The 27434-nt window shown below is 39.9% G+C and overlaps 1 protein-coding gene across 1 annotated transcript in view; it reads left to right on the plus strand.

The window, feature by feature from the left end:
* ANKHD1 (ankyrin repeat and KH domain containing 1) overlaps nt 1-27434 on the plus strand; it is a 117697-nt gene that overhangs the window by 28130 nt on the left and 62133 nt on the right. Inside the window, exons 3-7 of the mRNA XM_075715769.1 lie at nt 16039-16195; nt 20659-20806; nt 21721-21868; nt 22941-23174; nt 25802-25896. Coding sequence (XP_075571884.1) covers nt 16039-16195; nt 20659-20806; nt 21721-21868; nt 22941-23174; nt 25802-25896 — 782 coding nt within the window. The remainder of the gene's footprint in view (nt 1-16038; nt 16196-20658; nt 20807-21720; nt 21869-22940; nt 23175-25801; nt 25897-27434) is intronic.

Consider the following 27434-nt stretch of genomic DNA (forward strand, 5'->3'; position numbering starts at 1 on the left):
TGCACAATTTCTTTTCTGAATATTCCAATACAGATGCCTAGTAGACATTAGATCTTTACAGACTGACAAAATCTGGAAAAAAAGTGGTTTGTGCTGTGGGGATCATCCCTGGCTTGACATGTGCCTTACAACGGTTGTAGTTACTGTTGCTACTGGGTTGCAAGTGTTGCTACTGTAGTTACTGGGTTGCAACTGTCCCAGGGTTAGAGCAATTTCTTGCTGAAAATTGTTTTGTCTGACTCTTTTCTATTGCAGCTGTTACCTAGTGATCCTTGTGGATGACAGTCAGGCTTTTGGTTTGGTTGGTTGGTTTTGGTGTGTGTTGGTTTGGTTGGTTGGGGTTTTTTTGGGTTGGTTTTTTTGGGTTTTTTTTTTTTTTTTTTTTTGGTTGGTTGGTTTGGGGATTTTGGTTTTGTGTGGGTGCCCGCCCCCCGGCTGGTCTGCTACCTTTGCTCTTAACTCATAATGAGTAAACAGAAGCTTTCTGCTCCTCCAAGGCCAAATTCGAATGTCTGTATTTGCATTTGATATGTCTTGTAAGCCAAAACACAGATAGTTTGAACAAACCTCTTTTGTAGGAATCTCTCTTGCCACTCATTGAAAAGATCTAGTTTAGCTTCATCTCTTTTGCCCTATACTTTTTCTTTTCTTTAAAAAAGCCAGGTTCCTTGAAGAAACTAAGCTGCTTTTTTCCGGTACAAAATCTCGGGGCTGAGGAAGATGCTCCTTTCTCCCCTCCCTTCTGTCTTACCTCTCCATCTTGTTGCCTCTTGAATATGCTAGCTGAGCAGATGCTCTAGCCAGCAGGGATGCCGTGGGATCAAAGATGAGATAAACTAGAAGTTACATGTTGATTGAAGCATAGCTGTTAGTGATAGATAGAGAGTAAGAACTTCAGCCCACGGGTTCATATGTGTAATAGCTTTCAGTGTGTACTAAGTAGTTTTTTGCCATGGTTGGTTGTAGTATTTCATAGGTGTGGGGAATGTACTCGCTAGGTTTTGGACCAAGGCTTAGTTCATCCAAAGATACTTCAAAATAAACAACCAAACAAACCCCAAAAAAGGAAAAGGAGAGAATGAGTGAACCAATCTAGAGAAGTTCAGCATTAATGTCTGTTCTGTTCATAACTGTGTTTAAATTTTTGCTTCTCTGCTAGAGGAATTATGAACGCTTTCTTGTACTTGAATATAATTCTTCAGGCTTTGTGTTGAACTACAAGCCCTCTCATATTCTCCCCTGAGCTTTAGTTTGCTTTGTTTAAAGCAATTCAGCCATTGAATTGCTGTTTAAATGACTGTGACAGAACTGGCATTTTGTTTTACTGTATTATTGCTTTTGTCCTACTTGTAGCTGCTTCTTTGAAGCATGAGGTAATCCAAGAGGCAGATATCTCTCCCAGATGCTTATCTGCAGTAAGATTGGTGAAAAAACTGTTTGCTGATGAAGTACATCTGTAACAATGATGCAGGATTAATTCATGATGCTTCCATGATGCTTCCATATTAACTACATGTAATATGTATGGGATCAAAGTGCATTTGGTTGAGTGATCAGCATGATTTTATGCACGTAAGTGATGAATGTGTCTGAAGGTCCTGGTTCCTGTAAGGAATTAGCAGTGTTGAGAACTGTACCTGGGAACTTGTCACCTTGTAGTGAGGCGAATGTTTCTTTGCTAGAGATTTAATAGAAACAAATCTTGAAAAATTGAAAGGTTGAGTTTCTTTATAAAGATATTTGACTAGGAAATGTAAAAATTTGGGCTTTCTGAGTAAGTGGCACAGGGGGAAGTTGTGTGAGGTGGCTGAGGTGGTTTGGTGGCTATTTGCTGTCACCATCAGGCAGGAGTCTTCTGTTTTGGGCTGCACAGTTTTCTCTCCTCTTGCCAGTCCTGGTGGTGGCTAGAAAGAACCTTTGTTCGTCAAATTAATCTTGCTGAGCTGATAGAAAGCTCCTCTTCTTTTCCCAACTGTGAGTGCAGTGGGGTTGGTGGGAGCACCTGGGGAAACCCAGGTAGAGGAGGAATACTGAGTCATCTTTCTGGCAGTGGCCAAATATTAGATCGGCACAGAAGAGCTCATGTTATTTCCTATTATTACCTTTAGAAAAGGTAACTCAATTTTCATATAGTGGGAGAAAATGGATGCCTAGTGAAAGCTTGGGGCGGAAAAAAAAATCAAACTAATAGAAAAATTTAGAGTTATGCTGTAGCAAAGTCTGTCATGGTCAGGAATTTAAATAAGATGCAGAGTATGAGCAGATAGTTATGGATAACTTTTCTGGTATTATTCTTTCCTGTTTGAACTCTTATATTTTATATGGTAATAAAAATCTGTCATAAGGTTTAAACCGATCTTTATTTTAGTATTTTAAGTTACAATATGTGGTATTTCTATTTCAACCTGGAGAAGAGGAGGCTGTGAGGAGACCTTATTGCAGCCTTCCAGTACTTAAAGGGGGCCTATAGGAAAGATGGGGGCAATCTTTTTAGCAAGGCCTGTTGTGACAGGCCAAGGAATAATGGATTTAAACTAAAGAAGAATAGATTTAGACTAAACATAAGGAAGAAATTTTTTACAATGAGGGTGGTGAAGCACTGGAACAGGTTGCCCAGAGAGGTAGTGGAGACCCCATCCCTAGAAACCTTCAAGGTGAGGTTGGATGGGGCTCTGAGCAACCTGATCTAGTTAAAGTTGTCCCTGGTGACTGCAGGGGGGTTGGGCTAGATAACCTGTAAAGGTCCCTTCCAACCCAAAGCATTCTATGATTCTGTTCCATATCTATCAAATATCTGTATTCTTTCTTGCATTCTGAAAACAAAGGAAATGGGTAGATTCGGTTGGTGGAGAGGAATTAGATGAAATTGCAGACTCTTTGGGGAGATTGGGATTTTGCTAGAAACATCTTTAAGTCTATGTAGAGATGGTTTTTCACTGCTGAATTTGCTTACGGGGCTTCCAAGCTTTACTAAAAGTGGAAGTTGCTGGCTAATATTGTGAATTACCTGACTAGGTAACCTGGTATTGAAGTAGTGTGAGACTAAATAGAAATCAATGGGGAAACTCTGAGATGAAATATAAATGTTAATGAGTATCAACTAGTTAAACAAGAATTCATGTTTGTGTTGAAGTATAGAAAATTAATTTTCAGATTTTGAAATATCTGAGCACACTGATATAAAATCAGATGATCCCAAAAAGGAACCCTTGTCATCAAAATGTAACCAAAACAATAGTAAGAACTAATTGTAGCTGGAGAAGTACTTCCTAGCTTTTGATTCTGAAAAAAGAAAGTCTTGCTGCTACAGGTTGCCATACTGGAAAGCAGAGGGAAATGTCATTGAGTTTTCTGGCTCCTGTTCTGACAACTACATTGAAATATACGTAAATGCAAATATAATATTAAGAGTTTGCAGTGTCAAGAAAGTGAAGAATTAGAATGTGGAATTAAGGGTAGTTTTCTTCAATGGCATGTGTATGTTGTGATGGCATTTCAGGTTTTTATTTCAGACATCCCCTTTCACTTGTGGATGTTGCTCAAGTGGGTGAGTTCCTATTATTTTTAGGAGTGGGGATTGCAAAGGAAGGGATCTTTTGAGGTTAAGACTATGAAATACAACACAAGAGAACAAAATTATATTTCTGCTTTTGCCATAAAATGCTTAGGAGATGATCTGAACATGATTTTCCAGATAGCATTGAAAATGTAATTTTGGGGCATGATGGTTTGCTGTCAGGAATCTGATTTGTAGAAGTTGAAAAGTTTTATGAAGGTGATATAAAATATTGTAAAATGCTAATTGCTCAACCTTCCCTTCTCCCCACCCCCAACCCCCAAGCTGTAGCTCTTAATTTCATGATAAAGGAGTTTTATTTAGCATGGGCAGATACTAATTGAGGAGAATAAAAATAAAGGCTAGTGAATTCTGTTTTTGCCATGTGCTTTGTGATACAGGGGAAAAAAAATACAGTTTTATAGAGAAAGTTTGATCAAATGTATATGAAAGGATAAATTCTTGTGTTCAGCATAGTTACAACAAGGATGTTAAGAGTACCGTAAGTTTTCAGTGCACTGGAGCTAAGATCAGACTATAGTTTTGATATTCAGTGGTAAAGATTACGAAGGTGCGTGCTTGACTTTGAAAAGACTGAAAGCTTCAATGTAGGGGTTTTTTTTAAGTGTTTTAGAAAACAAAGCTAAAATAAACCCTACCATATTGAATCTCTACTACTCCCTGCCTGGGATTAATAGTGTTGGAATGACCAGTTGAAAAATGGAGAAGCATTCTGGTTACTGCTTTTCTCAAAATCAGACTATAGGCTATACCTACACTAAAATGTCCTTGAAATGAGAAATTTCAAAGGACCAAACACAATTTTCAGGGAGATTTAGCTAAGCAAAAAATACCATTTTTGGGGGGAAGGAGAAGGTGAAACTTCTACAAGGTTTAGTTAGTTGTGGTCTAAATAGCTCGCCATTACATAATAAAAACATTTATTCTCTGTGGTTGCCATTGAGAGATGTTCTTGTCTTCCTTCCCCAGTCAAACCACATTTTTCCATTTTTCTATTTTTAGAAGCCTTTTGCTATCTTGAGGGCATGTTTCTGCTGTGCCAGGATTTTAAATAGTAGCACTGCCATTAATTGATTGTTTCATCCTTCTGGGTCTGAAGTTAGGCACAACATCAAGTTTCCTTTGCACAGTAATGAATGCTTTCTTTCTGCCACCAGTGTCAGCTCCTGGTGCCACATTAAGCCAGCAGAACTATTTGCAGGAGAATTCTTTTATTGTGATTTGGAAGATGGCAAAGGCTTACTCAAGGAGTTAAGCAGAGCCTTTCTGCTGTCAGATTGGCACCAAGTGCGTAAGCTACCCTGAGCTTATCATCCTCTGTTTGCTGGTACTGTCCATGGGGAAGACTATTCTTTCTCCTCTACAGGTGCTCTGCTTGGGTTAAGTTTGAAGTTTTTCTGTAGCTGTATGGGATTTCCAGGCATATGATAGGAGTTACTGGATTGAACAACTGTATGGTGTAGGCTGAGGAAGAACAGCTCTTCTAGCTAGACCTACTGCAGAGACCTTTTGCAGTAACTCTGCACTATGTGGCCACAGCCCTTCTCTGAGATATCTGATGGGCCAACTGGCCAGGCACAGTTGCTCAAATGCATCTCAAAAGTGCCAAATTTAGTTAACGCGCATGATCCAGTTCTGATGTACCTGAGTAATAGACATGACTTCCCTGAAGCAGAGGTTATACTGTGTGAAAATGCTTGAAGTTTTTGCCTGGATAGAGGTATGGCAGTGCTAATTACAGGGTTTGACTGCTGTGGAACAGCCTTTTGATATGGGTGAGTTTACTAAGAAATGCTGTTACTACTCTGCAAATACATTGGTATAAAGGGCTGAAGCATTAGGAAGGCTCATGGCTAACTTTAGCAGCACACATGAGGTGATCAGGTGATACCTCTGCATGATTTTTTTGCCTGTATATTTTGTTTGGAGGCACCTCGTGAGACAGTAACAGCTTTGTCTGTTCTAAATGGTTTCTGGAGTGAGATTTTTTTTTGAGTGTAACAGTGGTGGGCTGCTCATCCACCACGTCATGTCAGAAGGATGCTTAATTTACGTTACTGCATGATCTGTTCCCAGCAAAAGTGCTGAACTTTTTCCCAACACCTTCCTGAGATGAAAAACTTAAACCTTTAGATCTAGTTCTGTATGAAAGAATCTTTTCTAGGGGTTATGTTTTGTGGTGAGGAAATAAACATGACCTCTTGCTGAAGTCTCTTATATGAGTTCCCCTCAAAATCTGGCACTTGCAGGCAGGGAGGGAATAGCCAACAGAAGGCTTGGCACTTGTCAGAAGATTTTTGTCTTAACTGGAAGCTGGCATCTTACTGATGCATGATTTTGAGCTGTTAGGACTTTGGGGGAGGGGGAGAAGACGGATGACTATGTGTTTAAATATTTATTCATTTGATTTTTATCTTGGGGATTTTGGGGCAGAAGACAAGCTTTGTTTTTGACACATTACCTTGGTTTTACGTTTACCTGAACTTTCAGACTTTGATAGGTTTACCACTAAAACCAGCAGAAAATAGCCAAGGAAGAGAACCTCTGTGGCAATGAGTAGGCCAAGTAAACTTCAGGGTTACCATTTCAATCTGGGAATGTCATTGAGCTGAAATCTGGTAAATACAGCAGAATACAATTAGAAGGGACATTCTTGTACTCTGAGTTTTCTATTTGGTTTTATAAGGTGATAAATCATCTGCTGAGGGAGCTATCAAGCTGCAGCCTGCTCAGGCAAGCTGACCGTGCCATCCAAGGAGTTACTTGTGTTGTGAAAGTCATGGAGCAAGCCAGGGCAGTAGGTGTGGTCTGAAGCACTCTGGTGGCTGCACAGATCTCAAGCCCTGCTTCCCAGGGAATGGCACTGACTTTAGAGAGGCCCATTTTTAATCAGCATGGTAATGAACGATATTAGCCTTCCAGGAATGTTACTGGGTGACACTAGTCAGGGGTCAAAAACTTCAGAAGGTGCTGTTGTAGAGCCTTTAGAGATATGTACTTGTTGGAAAGGAAAAATCTTTCCGTTATGATATGGCTATTGGTAAGACAAATCACTTGGGTACCTTCTTTTGCCCTAGTAAAAAGGGGACTATAGGGACCACAGAAATTGGATCTGTAAACTCAGCATATATGCCATTTAGTCACCTTGAATAATCCAGCCCTGCTGTATTTGAGAGTGTGTTGTGAATTTTAGCGAGAAGTTTGGTAATGGTCAACTGAGTCATGCATATAGAAGCAATTGGTAAGAGGAGGTGTATAATTTTTTTTTTTTTTCTGCTACTATCTGGTGAAGACGGGCTGGGGAACTTGTTTAGTCTGAGGATTTCGAAGGCCTGCCTTTGAAAACCTGACTGATATGTGTCACCATAATTTTATCTCCTTTGATTTACATTCACATCTGTCCCTTGGGAATAACCCTTCCTGTTAAATAGGGATTAAGGTTTCCTATCTCTGAGTCTGAGTATCATACAGTGCAGAAAGACTGATTTAGGAAGAATGCAGAGCAGGAAGGGGGACCCAATCAAATTAGTTCATGACATTTTTCTTGTTGAAAATAATTATTGGTGTTTAAAGAGATTCATATTATCTATGAAATTGCATGCTTATTTAAGCACTAATGGGTAATCTCATACATAATGGCACAGTAATGTATGATAATCTGTTATGTAGTGATTAGAAAGGGTATTGCCAAGTGGCTTAGGTATCTTTTTGAGGATGTGCCAGACCATAATTAAAGTGTTCTTGGATTGGGATGATAGGGTAAGATTATAAGCAAGTTGTTGCAGCATGGAAGGATATGGCATTTTAAAGGTCAGGAGTGAGAATTCAAAAACTTCGAAAGAACATTTCTGTTCAAAGTTCATCTTTCTTCTGAATGATGTGAAAGTTGTAAAAAAAAATTATGGTAAAAGGGCATTTGCTACCAGTGTATTTATTAAGGGCAGGTGTGTCAGGAGAGGATTTGTGTGGTATGAAATTGATGTGAAAAATGTGGGTTTTTTTGAAAGGCAGAGTAGAATCAGCTGTTCCTGAACAGGGTTTATGTCATTATACAGTAATGCTAGCAATGAAATGTAGGCAGGTAAGGCAAAGTATAGTGTCTGAAGTAACTAGTCAGGGTTTTTTTGTGTATGGTGGTTTTTTTGCTTGGGTTTGGCTGGGGGTTTTTTTGTTGGTGGTTGGTTTTGTTGTTGTTGTGGGGCTTTTTTGTTTTGTTTTGGGTTGGGTTTGTTTGGTTTTTTTTTTGAGATATGGATATTCCAGATGCAAAATCTCTGCAGATTTCAGTGCAACTCTTCTTTGTGCATCCTCAGATTGCAAGCTCCTGAAGGTCTCCCTTCACAAATAGTCCTGGGTGCTGCATTAGATGTGAGTAGAGTCTGTAAATACTGTGTGAATTCTTCAAAGACTCACCAGAATCATACGGAAATTTAAGTATGGCATGCTTAACTTAATAAAGAGGGTTTTTAAACTTCTAATTGCTTTAATGAAGAAATTTGTTTTAAAGGCCAAATGGCTTACCCAAAAATCCCAGTGGCGTAGGTCAGTCTATACTCTGACTTAAAAATTATTTTCCTTACACAGCAGGTAAACCTTCTCTTGTAACTCTAATGTTCTTTAGCTTAGTGTGAATTACATTTTTTTAACAACATTTTGTCTTAAAGTTTTTAAAAGCATGTGAATTTTAGAAAGATGACTACACTCTAGTGAATTATTAGTATTTTTCTAATTACTGTATACAAAGAGCACTACACAATGTGTGTTTTCTTCCTTGAGAACTTCAGTCTGAACAATCATCATACAATAAAATGTATTTAAAATATATTGAAAAAAAGGTAAATATATCATGTCCCTCATTCTGATGTTGTAAATTAGATATCTTGGTGCAGAAACAGTGGAACTAGAAAATGGCTATTCCTTTTTATTTGCTTGGGTTTGGATTATTTTTTACAAGAAAACATAGAGCTAGCACAATTCACTCTCACTTTAGGTGGGCTGAAATAATTTGTGTTGCGTCCTTGCTGAAATATCTTTTGCAAGACTGAAGTCTGTCTGTCTGTCCATTGCTATGTGGTCATGTAATCAGCGGGGCCCAGCTCTTTTTTTTTTTTTTTTTTTTTTTTTTTTTGTAGCTGGGGTCTATTAGAAAACTGATGAGACAAAACTGTGTTCAGTGCTTCTGTGCCCATGTCTTTCTAACTGGCAGTGGGTGTGCTGGGAGCATCGTGCAGTTGTTGAAGCCTGACCTGGAGTGGAGTGGGCACAGGTCTGGCAATGAGTGTGCTCTTGGTGTCTGTGCTGTGCTTGCCAATTCCAGTTGCTTCACCACCTGGCTGCTAACTTCAGTTACTTGTTCAAGGCAACTAGAATTTTGCAAACCTCGCTTAGGCATTAAACATGGGCAGCAGGTTAGAGCTGACTTGGTGTTTTCCTGGGTTTGCCAGAAGATCAATGTGGGTCTTGGTGAGTGTGCTTGACAGTGCTATGCTTTGGTTTACTGGCTCTGAAAATGATGCAATATGAACCTAGTGTTTGGGAAAATATTTTGACATCAGAGAGGAGTGAAGTGCATGCTTTTTTGTTAGTTACATGGGGAATTAGAAAATCACTTTCTGTTAATGTACTCAAAGGAGGAAGTTATGACATCGCAGAGAGCAGCAGGCTGCTGTTTGGTAGGTGACTGATACCATCTCTGCTTGCTTCCACCACTGCTAGAATTTACAGAAAATAGTAGGTGGTGATTTTCTGTGGATGCTGCACTTCTCCTAAGTATTACCAGAAATAAACTTGTAACATGTGGATTAAAAGATCCTGAGAAATCTCTTTTCTTTAGGAAATCTTCCCTTAGGTTCTGCTCTTAACATGCCTGAACCGAATTCTTCTGATGTGCTGTTAGGGGAGCCATACCTGTGTTGAGAATTTGAGTTAAGCCACCTGAGACCTTACAGAACAGGGTATGCTCAGTCCTGCTTGTTGCCACCTTGTCTTGTGGTAGCACCTGTGTGATTAATACTTTCCTGGCAGAGTTACTGCTTGTTGGCACAAGACTGTAGCAGTTGCTTTTGACAGTCTAGAATATCTTGGTTCCTCTGAATGGGAATTCCAATAAAGAAACTCAAATAATGTCCCCTCTCTCCTTCCCTGAACCCTCTTCATCTTATTTGAGGTGCTACCTGTATGCTATGCTGATTAAAGAAGGTTCTTGACACACTGGTAAAAAAAAAAAAAAAGGCACATTTCCTGGCCACAATTCTCATTTCATTCTTCTTTTGGGCTTTTAAAGCTGTCCACATTTCCATCAAAACCTGTCTTTGGGGGACAAGTGATGTAAGACCTTAAGGAAACAGAGGATCCCTTAAGCTTCTGGGACCAGCAGATGATTCCATGTGAGCTGAAGTTGAGTTAGACTTTGAACATGAGATAATAAATTGGACACATTAGCAGGTGAATGGCCTCAAGTGTGTGTTAGAACATACGGTGTGCTGGAACTGACTGGGAAGGAACATAATCACCACTGAACCTGCGGGTTTTTGTGAGGATTATTGGATGTTACCTCTTACGCTTAGATATGTAGATCTCTTTGGAACAGTCTCCTTTGATGTTCAAAGCATATGTTGACACCAGTTGTGTGTGGTATGAGGGACTTAACTTTGGGCTCCATACCACAGTAATTTCTTCTTAAAGTATTTTAAGTGGTGATAATTGTGAGTTACTAGCTAGAAACTGCACAAGTATTTTCTTTATCCTTGATATGAACTTCATGCAGTTACAGAGGGTAGAGCAACTGATGTTCCTGTGAGAATGTTCTGTTTCTTGAAATAGAAGGGAAGGGAATGGTTGCTTGAGTGTGTGTATCTGACTTGTTCCTTTACTGTAGTGAACTTGAAATAACTTTGGCCTAGCTTATTCATGTTGGTTCTTTAAGATTTATTCATGGCTTTCAACTTCTGTGTTCAAATTGTGGAAAATATACAGACACGGTTTTCAGAGAATGTAATCTGCAATTCCTCGTGGCAAAATCACACCAGCGGTATAAGCTCCTGCCCATTCGGGTTTTTCAAAGATACAAACTTGGTTGTGTTCCAGTGTTTCTGAGGTGATATCTGTATCTGTGACTGGTTAAACTGAGGAAGATCACACTAAGAGGCTACCAGCTCATTTCAGGTTACCCTAAAACTCTAACCTTGGTAGTTATATGGTAGGAGTATCCTGATGAGTCTGAAAGTCAACAAGGAAGTCCATGCTTCAAATCGGAGTGCTGGTTATAGGTGCATAGGTGTGTATCTGATGAGCAAGCTTTTCGCTTGAAAGGTGGGCTTCTTGTTCTAATACACCTCTATAGTCCATTTCAGGCTGATTTAAATAGTTCAATATTTAAGTAATGTGGCATTACCTTGTGGAACATCTGGCATTATCTGCCACTAAGTTCAGCCATGCTGTGTACCATAGTAGCTTTATAAAAAAAAAAAAGTCATCTGCTCCAGACTCAACCTAGTTATATAGTAGACAGTTGTACTGGACACTTAACCTCTGTTAAACTGTTGAATAGTTGACTTGTTTCAACTGGTGGAAATAGCCTTTTCAGATGCAGCCTGAATCTGTGTACCATAGAATTGGTGGTTTGTGGCCCAGTGGAAGACTAATCTGCTTGCAGATCCTGGAATTCAGAACTATTTTCTTGGCATACTTTTCTTTCCAATTTAGAGATCTACAGTCTTTGTGTTGATGTGTTGGATGGGGAGGAGCTAGGTTATTATTTCCAGTCAGGGTAGACTGTAGAATCATAGAATGGTTTTTGGGATGGAAGTGACCTTTAAAAATCATCCAGTCCAACTCCCCTGCCATGGGCAGGGACATCTTGCACTAGATCAGGTTGATCAAAGCCCCGTCCAACCTGACCTTGAACACGTGCAGGGATGGGGCATCCACAACTCCTCTGGGCAGCCTATTCCCAGGAATGGTTAAAACCTCTCCTTTCAGTTGTTGGATAATGCTGCTGGCTTTGTCCCTGCCAGGGTTTGTGAACACGCTGGCACATGGCTCCAGCAGAAGGTGCTCAGCTAAAGAACTGCCCTGCAAAGGCAGACGGAAGGTGTGTCTACCTCCCTGTGCCCTGCAGTTGGCTAGCTGTGGACACTTGAGCGAAAAGCAGCAAGATCACAGTACAGGTGATAATCTCTTGTATCTCTATCCTTCCAGTAGTCTCTTGTTCAGGAATGTCCTTAAATAGTGACTGTAAGGGCCACTGTTCTTAGTATTACTGTAAAGCCTGTGCCAAAGAGTGGTCAAGCATTGGAACAGGCTGCCCAGAGAGGTGGTGGAGTCGCCATCCCTGGAGGTGTTCAAAAAACATGTAGACATGGCACTTCAGGACATGGCTTCGTAGGCATGGTGGTGTTGGGCTGATGGTTGGACTGGTGATGTTAGAGGTCCTTTCCAACCTTAACGATTCCTAGTTTTACTTCCATTAAAAATTAATCCAGCCACCAAGCCAGGAAACATGAAATTAATTATTACTCTACCCTTAACTGGTTTAGTGGTGGACTTGTTAGTGTTAGGTTAATGGTTGGACTGGATGATCTTAAAGGTCTTTTCTAACCTAAGCGATTCTATGATTCTGTTAACCTATCTAATCTATTTTTAAATTCACTTTTTTGGCCTTTGTGTGGCAGTTCATGTTGCATGGAAGTGCTTCCTTTTGGTTTGCTTGTGAACATACTCTTAATGATTTAAGTGGTAAGCTGTAACTTTGCATTGGGAACATCATCATCTCCATGTGGTTAATGACTGTAGACTGTTCTCAATAAAAAACAGACTGCAGTGGCTCCCATATTCTCATCATCATGAAAAGATGATGTTATACAGCCTCTGTGGTGGCTTGTATTCCTGAAAATGTGCCATTGCCCCACAGGAAGCACAGAATGTCAAACACTGGATTTCAGTTCAGGTAGTGTCAGATCAGTAATGAGTAACATGCTAGTGAGACTGTAATAATGTGAGAAATTGTGATCACTTGTGCAAGAGGGAGGAATCTGAGCAAATGTGGACAATGGTCTTGAGGATGATTTCAGTATTCATTGGATGAGAGGACACAAGAACAGTTTTAGTCCAGCACCTGCCTGTAGATCAGATTGTTGCTGTCCCTGCATGTATGAGGTGTCTTAAATACCTGGGAGAGTGACACAAGAGCAAATGGTTATGAAGTGGACACAAAAACAATTAAATTAGAGATTAAAAGATAAGTGAGCATTCTAGCAATAAGATTCTGACAGTCATCCTAAATCATAGTGAAGTAAAAACTGAGCAATTATTTAGATGGTACCGTAAACCTGCAATAGGGAAATAAATGAATGGGTGTCTGTGGTGGTAATTCTTATAGTCTGTCTCCCATTTACTCTGTCCAGCCTAAAAAAAAGTCTGCTCTGTCTTCTGTGGCTGTTGATTAGTTTTGGCATGTGCAATATACAAAAAGTATGAAACTAACAGCTGGGGATGGCACCTGGTTTGACCCCTAGCTAGTGAGGTAGATAAAAGGCATCTTTAGCTTACCCTCTGAATGTCCTTGGTGTGGTTATAACACCTTTTTTTGGAACAAAGTAGGAACCTGTAGTGAGCTGTCAGCATGCTTTTACCAGCTGGAAGGAAGAGACAGTGACCTGTGGTTGGTAAGTCCTCCAGGAGACCACCAGCAGTAATCCATGAAAAAGATACTTTGGAGCAGGAGCTCTGCAGTGGTTGAAGTTCGTTTGTCTTTACAGGACACAGGACTTAGATCAGTGATGTGACTTCTCTTCCCTTCAGAAATCCCATGTATGAATGTTTCAACAAGCAAACTTTAAAAATGGACAGAATAGTCAAGTGTAGGTTCTGCTTGTCTAGGTAAGCTGTCTGATCTACTACCTTAGTGATTTGAAGTGATTGGGATATCCAGTTTAGTTTCAGATAGCGGGGGGGAGGGGGTGGGGGTGGTTGAGTTTGGGGGTTTTTTTGACTGGGCTTTTTATTTCCCACTTCTTTTGCCAGCAATAGAGCTGTTTACCAGCTCTTTCATGAGACCCTTTTAAATGGAGGGAAGCTGCTGTTGTGCTGCTCCTTGTAAGCTAAATCTACTCCTTTTAGCCTTTGCTCAGGGGTCATTTTTCTAAATCCTGTGGATTTCTCTCAGGTACTTTTCCACTTTGCTTCCCATGGTGTTCAGCTTTGGTTGCAGTGATCCTAGATGAGGCCTCAGAGCTGAGTTGTGAAGACTTAATTCCTTTTCTTTCCTTAGGCAGTACTTTTATGTATGCTGCAAGCTAGTGTAAGCCAGCACTGCTACCAGAAATAGCTAGTATAAACATCTGTGTAGTTACTCTGTGAGTTGTCCTGGAGAAGCAGATCTGTGTAAAAACTATCGCTTTCTCTGTGTGTTTGGTACTAAATCGAGGCCCTGGTGCAGTTTTGCAGTGACTATTCCCCACTGTCCCACCTGCCGCAACTGCAGAGCCGACATCCCCTTTTAAACCAACAACAAATTCAGCTTACATTAATATGTGAGGTGTGAGCTGTGGTGTTTGAGGCTTGTTATTTACAGCCTCACTATATTTAACAGCAGTGGCTAGAAAGGTTATGACCTCAAGAGTTTGGAGGTGGAAGAGGGCATGTGGCCAGTAGCCTCTTCAAGTATGTGGAGTCAAGGGTCCTTGGCCCTACATTTCTCTGCTCTGATTGCTCTGCAGTGCATTAGACAGTCTTTGAAAACTAGATGGGTGTGGTGTGGACAGATCTAGTTATAATTTCTCATTTTATCGCGGAGTGGGTAATTTATTATAAATTGCTTTTTGTAGCCTCTTGACAGTGCTGAAGTGATCCAGAGGTAGGATGTTGGAGCCAGGAAGGTAGTGTGCTTGGATCTGACCAAGTATCTTAAGCAGCTCATCTCAACCTTCATAGCCCATGCTCAGTTTCAGTTGGCCAAGTAAAATTCTGCACCCCATTGTAGGTGTCTGCCTTGATGACAGGATAGGGACTCTTCGTCATTTCCAGCAACACTGAGTTTGAATACTGTAAGCCAACACTTACCAGCACTGTAGCAGTGATGTAGGGTAATGTAACAGTGTGCCTGGCATATGTTGGCCTAAATTGTTTTCAGGGTGGAGAAATTTGGTAAGTATTGATTCTTAAATTAATGAGAAGCAAATTGGATGCTCTCAAATTGGGGAAAGATATTGTCTGAAGACAACGTTCAAAACTTTCGAAGTATGATTTCAGTATTTATTCTATAATAGTTAAAAGCTGGGTTGTGGAAGACATGGTGTAAATCGATCTTGCAGAGATATGCATGTACCAGACAGCAAGTCTTCTGAGGTATAAGATGTGTTATTTTCAGAGGTTTATATCTAATTTGACCCTGTTTAACAGGTAAGGAATTGAAAAGTTACTGATTCATCACTGGTGAAGGTAGCTAATCTATAAATCAGTACCCATTTGCTTTTTGTAGCATGCAAAATTGACTTTTTTATGTGTCTGTGTACTACTCATCAGTGTATTTCTTTATACTATTTGCACATCTGTATATGCAAATAGAAGCAGAGGCAACTGTTCAGTGATGTTTGCATATGTAAAATAGGCTGTGCTCAAGGCTGTGATGAACTATATAGAGTAAAACCTGTGTGGATTAATACTACACAGCTGTACCATAGTTTTATATCAGTCAGGTAAATGAGTGGGATAAATACCTGCTTATGGTGCTGTTCTGTATTGGCTTTCAGTTTTAGTCTTGCAGCAAAGAAACTCTTTTTGAAAATGAAGCTCTTACAAAAGTTCCTTGAGTAAGCATTTCTACTGTGTAATGTTAGTGTAGAAGGGGCATTGATTTTAAGTATACTTAAAATATTTGAAATTTTGTTTCATAATTTTTGTGCCTGTAGCTAGAGATGTGCCGTTTAGAACACGAAGTTATTGGGAATTTAAGCTAATAACTTTTAAAAATTTTTTCCTACTCTTAAAAAAAAAAAAGGTATGTTAGGGCTGAGTCCGCTTCATTTTGGGTGGAGTTAGGTGGGGAAAGTGATAATAAGTTTACATTTTAAACTGGAAGATTCTTCACATTCAGAAAATATTAAACTAAGCCTGTGGAATAATACCTGTTTCCCAAACTTCTGGTTTTGGGACTGACCCCTGGACTTACCCTTATTCCTCTGAGATTTTGATTTTTTTCTTCAAAGGTATGAGTTGGGAATTTGGGACAGGTAATGAAGCTGCTAGTTGAAAAATAGTTTTCTTACTGCCATATTATAGTGAATTAAATGGCCCGGTCTTAGGCAAATGTTAACAGTTACTTTTAAGTAGCTGATTTTCTGGCATGTTTGCAAATGATTTTTAACTAATAGTGCACGTGGCTGAAATCTAAAATAGTGTTTTTGCATTTCTTTTGTGTGACTTTCATACTAACCTGACTGATGAACGAACATACACTGAAGGAATTGGTAAATTGTCCACTGCTGATGGTAAAGCCTTCGCAGATCCTGAGGTTCTCCGAAGACTGACGTCCTCTGTCAGCTGTGCGCTGGATGAAGCTGCCGCTGCATTGACACGAATGAGAGCAGAGAACAATCACAATGCAGGACAAGTGGACAAGTATGTATTAATTGCTCCCCACCCCCAGTTTCCCAACTATAGAATGTAAGTTTGTATTTTTAATTTCAAATTCAGTTAATTTTATAGTTAGTATTTGGTAATGTATCTCTCTACTACTAGCAGAAGCAAAGTGTGAAGGTGTAACTACTGTCCCATCAGGTTATTGGCTTCAAAGTGTAAGAGAAAAGTACAAAAAAATGTTACTTTCTAACCTGCTACTCTTTCTGTTTACTAGACAGTCGATTTCTTTTTCAAAAACGGGTTAAATTCTTAGCTGTAGAAGAGTTAGTGATAGTTCTCTAATTACTGCCTCAGCATATTTTCGATACTAATGAATCTAGTTCATTGTGTGAAAAGTTGGAAGAGAATACTAATACTTACAGGGCAGCGATCTGCCCCAGGATCTTGCTCAGGAACTTAGCGGAAAATGAAACTATATTATCTGATAACTTTTTGTAACTGATAATGAAGATGGCATTTAATTCCCATGATGACAGAACTGAGGATTAGCCTTACGTTGTCAAAACTTTTCTTCTACATTGGTAATTCCAAAGCATCTTCAGGGGTCCTGCAATATTTTCTACTCTGACAAGTGGTGCAAATAGTTCCTAAACTGCTGGGATGGTATGACTGCATATACTGCTGAACTTCAGATCTAGGGTCAAAATTTGAAAGTCTTAAGTTTCCATTCACATGGATGTCCTCTTGAAATTCTGAATTGGGATTTGCAAAACAAAGCGCTTAAAGTAAAGGCAGTATTCTTGAGTCATTGCTCAAAATGTAAATACAAATACATAACAAATATAGCTTCATTTCCTAACTAAGCTAGAGAAATTACTTGTGGATCAAAACATCGGGAGATGAAAATATGCTGGGGAAGCATGCTTGAACGTAAAAAGGAAGCATACAAGAGGTGGAGGCAGGCCATGTGGCCCACAGGGAATATAGAGACAATGTCCAAGCATATAGGTACATGATTAGGAAAGCCAGAGCCCACCTGGAGTTGAATCTGGCAAAGAGCATGAAAGGTAACAAGATAGACTAGTGTGATATATCAGCTGCAAAAGGAAGATGAGGAAAGATGCGGACCTGCCTTGGAATATGGCAGGGGACCTAGTGACGGGGACACAAAAGAGGAAGAGGTAGTGAATGCTGCCTTTGGCTTGGGCTTTACTGGTGAGACTTCCTTTCAGGAATCCCAAGGCCCTGAGATGAGCAGGAAGGTCGTACTTGGTTGGTATCAGGTCAGAGAGCATTTAAACAGGTTGGACATAGTCCAGTGGACCAGTTCATGGGACCTGATAGGATATACCCATGAGTACTGAAGGAGCTGGCTGATGTTACTGTGAGGCCAGTCTCAATTTATTTGAAAGGTCACGGAGAACAAGGGAGGTTCCTGAGAACTGGAAGAAAGCAAATGTTGTCCCTGTCCTCGAGAAGGGCAAGAAAGAGGATCAAAGGGACTTATAGGCAGGCCAGCCTCACCTCAGTCCCTGAAAAGGTGATGGAGCAAATCTTCCTGGAAGCCATTTCCTAACATAGTAAGTACAAAATGGTGATGGGAAGTAGTCAGCATGGTTTTATAAAGGAGAGATCAAAACTTCTACAATGAGATGGCTACATTGGTACATGAGAGGAGAGCAGTCAATGCTGTTTATCTTGACTTTAGCAAGTCTTTTCACACTGTATCCCACAGCATCCTGTGGGACAAGCTGATGAAGTACAGACCAGGAAGGTGGACAGTGAGGTGGATTGAAAACTGTCTGAACTACTAGGCTCAGAGTTGTTAGTAGCACAAAGTCCAGGTGAAGGCAAGTTGCTAGTGGTTTACTCCAGGGGATGATAAAGGGGCTAGTACTGTTTAATGTCTTCATCAATGACCCACATGATGGTACAGAGTGCATCCTCAGGAAGTTTGCGGATGATACAAAACTGAAAGGAGTGGCTGATGGACCAGATGGTTGTGCTGCCACTCAGAGGGACCTTGACAAGCTGGACAAAGGGGCCAGCAGGAATCTCATGAAATTCAACAAAGGGAAATGCAGAGTCTTGCACCTGGGGAGGAATAACTCTGTGCATTGGTATGGATGGGGAGGGCTGAATGGCTGGAAATCAACTTTGGAGAAAGACCTGAGTTTCCTGGTAGACAAGAAGTGGAACATGAGCCAGCAATGCACCTTTGGAGCAAAGGTTAACAGCATCCTGTGTTTCATTTGGAAGAGCATAGCAGTGTCATTCTTGCCACTTTTGCAAAATGTCTTGGAAATATCTCGAAAGTAACCTGAGCAGGGAGCAAGCTGGGAGACCTCTTGAAGTGCCTGGGTCAACTAGAATCAACTAGGAGTCTTGTTTGTAATAGCTTTTTCCCAGAGCATATTTGGTTTCACAGCAGTTCTGCATTATATGAGGTGGCTTAAGGTCATTTTCTGAGAATGATGGATCTGTTTCAGGTTTTTTCTCGCAGGTTATGGTTTTGGGTGGCTTCCATTTCTAAAGGCTAGACTATGCATGTGCAAAAGTGCATGAATCCCCGCCCTCTCCTCCCAGCTGAACGCAGGAACCTGAGCTGTAAATGCCTGGTTACGTGTGGGTTGCAGCAGGGCTCTTTGACAGCTTGTGCTGTGAGTACACAGCTGTCCCTTACTACCTCCCAGGAGAAGGTGGCAGGTTTGATAGTGTCCTGCAACCTTTTAGTGGGATCCCATTGTTTCAGTATATGGACTTGACTATGTAGCCAAATAATAAACTTTACCAAAACATCAGTTATTTTTCTTAAAATAATTAGTGATTACAGTGCAAATGTAAGTGATCAGATACTGGATATTCTCTTCAGGTCAGATCTCAGCTTTTATCTAGCAACTGCTAGCACAGTTTATTTCATTTTGGGGTATATAGCAAATGAGTTTCTTTTAAAATAGAGACTTAACATTGTTTAACCATTACAGTCTTTGAACAATTGAAAATTGAAACTTGTATGCTCTCCTGAGGGAACTTTGTGCTCAAGTAGATATTTTCTTCATTGTGAGTGAATTTCTTGAGTCAACTATCTTTTACAGAAGAAAAGTAGAAGTTTGAGGTTTTTATTCAGTCTGAGTGTACTAGTTTTTGTTTTAAGAAACAAACTTCCATATCTTGCAAATAAAATATACTGATAGGAATGCATCACATACAGTCCTCTACTGTTTATAACAGAAGGCTCTTCCTCCCTTCCCCCTCCCACCAGGGTGTTAACTGTTGTTTGGTTCCCAGTGGCTGAGGGACCATGATTTCTTGCACATATTTTCTAAATAAAATTGTATCATCAGTTGGAGAAGTGTAACTGAATTGGTACTGAGCATTACTTGCTCTTGTTTACACTTGTGTTTAGCAATGGTTTAACAGTTGTCTTTGTTAGATTCTTTTTTTGGTACCGAAAAAGATTTAAAGGACAGATGACTTGGTCTGAAGTAAACTGAAGCTCAGCTCACCTATTTTAAGATTTGTTTAGTGAACTTTTGTAGGTCTCAGGAGAAATAGCTATTCTCTCTGCTTCGGAGATTAATGATGGTTAAAGTAGTGATTATAGAAATCTGAGCCTTTAGATGCCAAGAACTTGGGGTTTGTCTTGTTTTTTCTTTCTAACACTGAGCTTGTAATTACCTCTTATAACACTTTTTTTAAGGATGAGTTAGTAGTGTTCCATGTAGGATTTCTGGTGAAATTGCTGGTTAAAAAACCCTGCAGTTTCAGTTGGCTTATTTCATCCATCTGAAAACTTCCTTAATATGCTTTTAAAGGTGCATGAAAGAAAACATAGTAAAATTCTGTAAGGCTCCGCTCCTTTCTTCCTTTAATATGTCATTAGGTAAGGTAAGGATTTTTCTTTGGAATGGCTGCTTCAATTAAGAAACTGGTGTTTTCAATTAAAAGAAGAAAGCTGTGGGCTAGGTCAGAGATGGAAGTAGTCCCACTACAGGAGAGAGAACGGTCAGAAGTTTGTCTTGTTGCAGTATTCAGTATTAGTGGTCTTTGATACTAAGCTGTTCACTCTTTGGCTTTATCTCTACTAGAAATTTGCCTTGGTATCTATAGTCAGTAGTTTGTCATGGTGATAGCCTCTGAGCATTCCACCAAAGTGTGAATAGCATCAGTGAGGTTTACTTATGTATCTTGTAAACACCACAAATTACCTAGTTTTGAGCACTCTTCTCTGCATCTAGTCTATATGAGAGCTTATGTGAGTTAGCAACTGATGAGGATAAGACCTAATTTAGGCATAAGCAAGGTCTTTACCTCAGTTTCACCTATGGAAATAATGTGTATATATACTTTTTCTTAAAAAATATCTGTAAAAGGTATATTTTCTAGTAAGGCTTAGTTCTAATGTCATGAGTCTTTAAGTAAAGACTTCTGCCTTGCATAGGAAAGCTACCCATCTATTGCAGGTTTATTTTGAGCTTATTCTATGGTAACTGATTTTCCAGTCGCAGTTTGGCAGAAGCATGCTCAGATGGGGATGTAAATGCTGTCCGGAAGCTGTTGGATGAAGGAAGAAGTGTAAATGAACATACTGAAGAAGGGGAGAGTCTCCTTTGCTTGGCCTGTTCAGCAGGATATTATGAATTGGCACAAGTAAGTAACAAATATAATCACAACTAAGCATTGTGAAGCATTGCCTAAGGGGCTTCTTTGATAGGTAAACATTTTAGCTATTCTGATTATAATTTTTCATAATCTGAACAGAATATCAGTCACTAGAGCTTATTGTGGGCTTCCAGTTATCATTTGTCTTTTTAATAGAAAATGCTGTCATATATGCCTTTAGGTTTAAGGGACTTGTCTGAGGAATGTATCTTGTGTTTTATGTTGTATCTACTTTTCTGGCATTGTTCTAGATGCAGTCAAGCTGTTCTGCCAAGCAGACATTGCAAGAGGATCTAAAATAGCAGCAAAATCAAACACTACAAGTGGTTACCTTCTAAAAACTTGTGTCTCAATCACTCAGTCCTTTTTTTTTTTTAATCACATCTGTATCAACAGTGCATTAAGTTGTGTTAATTTTTGGCTTTTATACTTGTGTATGTAAGGGCAGAATTTGTACTTCTTGGAAGATGTTTAGGTGATAGTTCTCAGAAAGTGGCCAGCTTCATGTCTGGGTGCCAGGCAAGAGTACAGGGAGAAAACTGTTTACCTATAAGCTTGACCCAATGTGTGCTGTGGTCATTAATGCAAGTTAGAGTTTCTCTGCTATTATTCTGGTTGGTTAATTGCCCTGTGACTTTTGAAAATGTCAGTATTGCACTGTAACTTAATGTTGATTTTAGTAGATATGAACAAATGTAGAAAACCAGCATTTCCTGAGGCAGTGCACACTGCAGGTAGTAATTATAAATGGTCCTGGGGAGTGCCATTGTGCTTCACCATTGGGGGTATTACTGCAAGGGGATGTCACAGCTGGCTGAGGAATCATTCTCACAAGCCCCACTGAACTAAAAGCAAAATGTTGGTGTTACAATTTATTCATTACAGTGAACTTTCTTCTATAGGTGCTACTAGCAATGCATGCAAACGTTGAAGATCGAGGGAATAAAGGAGACATAACTCCCTTAATGGCAGCTGCCAGCGGAGGCTATGTAGATATTGTTAAACTTCTCCTTGTTCATTGTGCAGATGTCAACGCACAGTCTTCAACAGGTAACTGGGAAGCAGGAACATGAAGAATTAATAAGACTGGCACATAAGATGTGCAGCTGTTGTGAACATCTGTGTCTTTCTGATAGTTTCATTCACAAGAAAACATGACAGGAACTATTAAGAATAGGCCAGATACAGAGCGGATGTGTTTAGAGTCTTAACTGGCCATTATTAAAGATTGTTTTTAGTATAAACTGTAATGGAAAGCGTTGTTCCTATGAAAACCACTGTGGTGGTAGATGACCAGAAAAATACATGAAGTTTAGTTTTTCTCATCTGAATAATCCAAAATTACCCAGTAAGAAGACGATGGGACATGTTTGGTCAAGACCAGTTATTTCAGTCTATGGCTTTTTACCAAAAAGGAGGTACAATTCCTTGAGCATTGAATATTGTCTACATTGCTGATGCTTGACCACAGCTTAACTAACCTCACTGAGAGTATTAACCTGCAGTTGGATTCTGCTAATATTAAGATAGAATTTAAACTTTTTCAAATTTTGAAAAAGTCCTGTGTCTGAACTATGAAATGTTCTTTTTATCTTGATGTTCAGCCATATTAAGCAGAGCTTACCTTAAAATCGCCTGTAGCGTTTAAAACATGAGCCGTATGTGATTGTCTGTCACTTACAGTACCAGAGTTTTAAATTATAAATTTATTTTCATCCAGCCAGTGGAAGTTTTTCAAGGGATTACAGGATACAGTTCTAGGCAAAAAAAACCCCAAACATGGCCCCCCCACCCAAACTCTACAGTGAGCATGAAAATTACTCATTGAACTCTTTGTGTGTGTATTTGATCTCTGTGTGCTTAAATAGGAAACATAATAATCAAAGAAAAAGAAATTCTGATTTGTAATATTGGCTTAGCATTAAAACTCTTTTACATTATAGTTGTGCTGGGATTTTATACCCAGCCTGAAGTTATAGGCTGGAGTAACATTGTTGTGAGGTAAAAGGCTGCTGCTAGTATTGTACTTGGTTTTGTTCAGAGCTGTTAAAACTAATTTCCTTTCCTGTATTAGGAGTGGGTGATGGAAGAGGCTTTCATGTAAACTACTTCTTCTCTGCAGGGAACACAGCTCTCACTTACGCATGTGCTGGGGGCTTTGTTGACATAGTGAAGGTGCTATTGAAAGCTGGTGCTAATATAGAAGACCACAATGAGAACGGGCATACCCCCTTAATGGAAGCAGCCAGTGCAGGTCATGTTGAGGTTGCAAGAGTATTACTGGAATATGGTGCAGGAATCAACACTCACTCCAATGAGTTCAAAGAAAGTGCACTTACACTTGCATGCTATAAAGGTATTGTATCTTGCCTTGTTTTGTGTTTTTGTTTAAATTTATTTGCTAGGATTTATCTAGCTAAAGCTTCCAGCTATACTTTGAATTTTGGAATACTGGATTTTGGTTTTAAACTTGATGTCAGGAAATGCTCATCCATGGTGTAGTGGTGTTAAGCCTGTCTGCTTGTGTCCAAATGTGGTAAACATGTATTCAACATGTTGCAGATGAAAACTTGTGACTGGTTGTGTCCAAACTTGTGCTTTGACATACCACCACCATTCTCCTCTTCCCTGGCTACCACATTCTGTACTTCATTCAGATTCCCCTCACCAACTATCTGCAAGTTCTGAGAAGATCTCTGTTAGTTGCTAGGAAAATATGAAGTTAGAACGAATGTTCCTGGAATACCTGATGGGGTGAAAATGCTAGTATTATCACTGGATGTGTTTCCTTCAGTGTAATTTTGGAGGATGTCTGTGAATTGTTATGTATTATGAACTTTTATGGACTTTTGACTTAATTTCTTTTGCTATTTAAAGTTTCTGTGTAAAGTAACTTAGTGCAGTGGTAATCCAATGTGCTTCCAAGTTTTTTTTTATCCTCCCAAAAACCTCCATAAAATTTCCAACAATTGTTTTTCTCCTAATATAAGCTTTAAGGATGCGGATTATTGTCAGAGTAACCTATGGATAAGGAATTGGTTGGATGGTCGAATCCAGAGGGTAGTGGTCAGTGGCTCAATGTCCAAATGGAGACCAGTGACAAGTGGTGTTCCTCAGGGGTCCATACTGGGACCAGTGCTGTTAGTGAGAGGGAGTGCACCCTCAGCAAGTTTGCAGATGACACCAAGCTGAGTGGTGCAGTTGACACACCACAAGGATGAGATGTCATCCAAAGAGACCTGGACAAGCTGGAGAGGTGGGCCTGTGTGAACTCATGAGGTTCAACAAGGCCAAGTGCAAGGTCCTGCACCTGGGACAGGGCAACCCTCGATATCAGTACAGGCTGGGGGATGAAAGGATTGAGAGCAGCCCTGCAGAGAAGGACTTGAGGGTACTGGTAGATGAAAAGCTGGACATGAGCTGGCAATATGCGCTTGCAACCCAGAAGGCCAACCGTATCCTGGGCCACATTAAAAGAAGTGTGGCCAGCAGGTCAAGGGAGGTGATGCTGCTGCTCTACTCTGCTCTGGTGAGACCCCACCTGGAGTACTTTGTCCTGCTCTGGAACCCTCAGCACAAGAAGGACATGGACCTGTTGGAGCAGGTCCAGAGGAGAGCCACAAAAATGATCAGATGGCTGGAACAACTCTCCTACGAGGACAGGCTGAGAGAGTTGGGGTTGTTCAGCCTGGAGAAGAGAAGGCTGCGGGAAGACCTTATTGTGGCCTTCCAGTACTTAAAGGGGGCCTATAGGAAAGATGGGGACAATCTTTTTAGTAAGGCCTGTTGTGACAGGACAAGGAGTAATGCTTTTAAACTAAAGGAGGGTAGATTTTGACTGGATATAAGGAAGAAATTTTTTACAATGAGGGTGGTCAAGCACTGGAACCAGTTGCCCAAAGAGGTAGTGGAGGCCCCATCCCTAGAAACCTTCAAGGTGAGGTTGGATGGGGCTCTGAGCAACCTGATCTAGTTAAAGCTGTCCCTGGTGACTGCAGGGGGGTTGGGCTAGATAACCTGTAAAGGTCCCTCCCAACCCAAAGCATTCTATGATTCTATTGTCATAGAGGTTTTGCTTCTGTGATTGGAATTGGAGGATACATACTATGTATAACCCATCTGAAAACCTGCATCTGGATTTGTCATGGATTTCCTGCAGCATATTGTAGTTCCTTACAGAGACATTTCAGTAATAGTACTCCTGGATATGTGGGAGGGGCATTCTTGTTTCTTGTGACCTAAAACTTCATAGAGTGATGTAATATAAGATCTTCATTGGCTAGAGATGTCCTGTATTATCTTTGGCAAGATGGCTGAGCTGCCTTGTTTTTCTATCAGTTTATGGTAAACTAAATCTTGTAGTGGAGGAGGATGCTCATTAAGATGAAATATCTAACTTGTAAGGGACAAATTCTAAAATGACAGAAGCCATAATAGAGTTGAAAACAAGTGTTGGTAAAGTTCAGTAGAAGCTTTTAAAAATAGTATGAGGTAACATATAATGACATAATATGTGTATCTTAGTTCTCAGCCATATGTCTGTGAATGCTATGGTATTAAAAAGGTTAAAATTAAGTTCAGATCTACATGGACCTATCTCTAAAAGATAATCCCCCCCAGTTGTATGCTGCCTTGGAACATTTAAATCATATGTCATTATACAGTTGAGTAAGGAATAAGCACAGTCTTTTATAGCTTGAAGTCACAAGGAAAGGTTCCTGTTGTGTAAACTTGAATTCGACAGGTCTGTCTTCATCTCATAGTTGGGCAGTATATTTGGGAAAGACTGTATAAAGTCTGGCTGTCCGTTTTGCACTGGTATTTTTTAGAGTACTTTTAAAAAGAGCAGGTTTGCAAATTATAACTTGTAAAAATTGAAATAGGAAAATATGAAAATCTAAATTATTTCATTAAGTGTGTGTCTGTACTACTAAAAATTTCCAATATTAAATACTTATTTATTTTGATCTGTTTCATTTGAAGGCCATTTAGATATGGTTCGTTTTTTGCTTGAAGCTGGAGCTGATCAAGAACATAAAACAGATGAGATGCACACGGCGCTAATGGAGGCCTGCATGGTAAATAGCCTTAATTTTATTGCTCCCTTTTCAATGAGAGAGGAATAAAAGTTGATGATAAAATGAGCCTTTGTTAACAAGCTGTTTTGGGTCTGCAAGTGTGTGTGTGTTACTTTTTATTGTAAGAAAGCCTTTACTATAGTTACCACAGGTGGCCAAGCTTCTCAGTCTAATTCGTTGTAGGGAAAAATTCTCTAATTTTGGGGGGTGTGATGTGTTGTTTTAAATGCTCCCTACGTGAGTGTAGGGGTAACTAATCTGCAATGCAGGAAAGTAGTAGGTTGAGCCCAAGTCACTGTTTCTTTTGCAGTGTTAAGAGTTAGTTTTCCACGTTTGTCTTTGATCATCTGAGAGACCTTATTGATAATAGCATGAGCCTTCCGGAAGTGCACTGAGCTGGATGACTAATGCATGACACTTGTCCTTTCACCACTGCTGGAAGTGTTTTGCATGTGGAGGTGGTTTGCTCTCTTCTAGGTTTCTGTAAATGGTGCTGTGAGGTTTTTGTTTTGAAAATAAAACAGTAGGTCAAAAGTAGTTGTTAGTTCTTGAGTAACTCATATAATTTCAAAGCAGCCGTTGAGGAAGAACTTCCCTTTCCAAGAGCTTCATCTCAATCAAGATTGTGTTATTGTGTCAAAGCATATCTGCAACCATTTTTGTCCAGACCTCAGGTGACCTTTTATCTATTCCTCAAGCTGGTCAACTTCTTTGAAGAAAGAATAGGAGGGACCCTGTTTTCATAGGAAGTACAGTGAACAGAGGAAAACTTAATTTGCTCCCAGTAGCCTATAATCGTTAGAAGATAGGCTGCAATGTTCCTCCAGTCTTCCGAGAGCTGGAGGATCAAGTGGTTTTTTAGTGCAGTTATAAGGTGATGATGCAAGTGTCCAAGGTCAGATTATAATGTCTCAGGCTGTGTGGAAGTCTTCTGATAGTGAGATGGTAATAGTATCCTTGAATAGTCTTCCCTGTATGAGAGCCTAGTGCCAATAAGGAATTCAGAAAGACACAGTTGCAGTGGGTGTATGCTGTCACCTAAAGGAGTTTGCAGCATGACTGCAAACTAAATGTTTTAATCAGGCCACTGTTCTGTTTAGGTTTTAGTAAATTTTTTTTTTTTTGCTTTCGTGGTGATACAGTGAACACTGGGTTGACTTGCAGGCTATGAAGTGTCTTGCTTGGGGAAGATAAAGTTGTGTGCGTTACCTGCACATTTTTTAGCTCTTGGATGTTTCAGACTAGTTTGCATTACAGAGTGTGTCTTGACCGTTCAAAGCAACAGAGAAGAAATTGATCCTTTGAAGTCCCAGGTTGAATGATGGAGTTCATTCATTGTTATCTTTTGTCTGCACTCTTGCAGAAGGGAACCATTGCACCAAATTGTTGTGACTTTTCCCAGCTTTCACTGTTTTGCAGCTAATGAATGCTGCAGATACAGGAAGCTGAGATGTCTGGTCTCTGATCACCAATTATATTTTAAGTGCCTCTGAGTTTTAGTACATTTTGGTCAAGACAGAATGCCACACCTAGGATAA

This window comes from Pelecanus crispus, chromosome 8 (genome assembly GCF_030463565.1).
Source record: "Pelecanus crispus isolate bPelCri1 chromosome 8, bPelCri1.pri, whole genome shotgun sequence".
Classification (NCBI taxonomy): domain Eukaryota; kingdom Metazoa; phylum Chordata; class Aves; order Pelecaniformes; family Pelecanidae; genus Pelecanus; species Pelecanus crispus.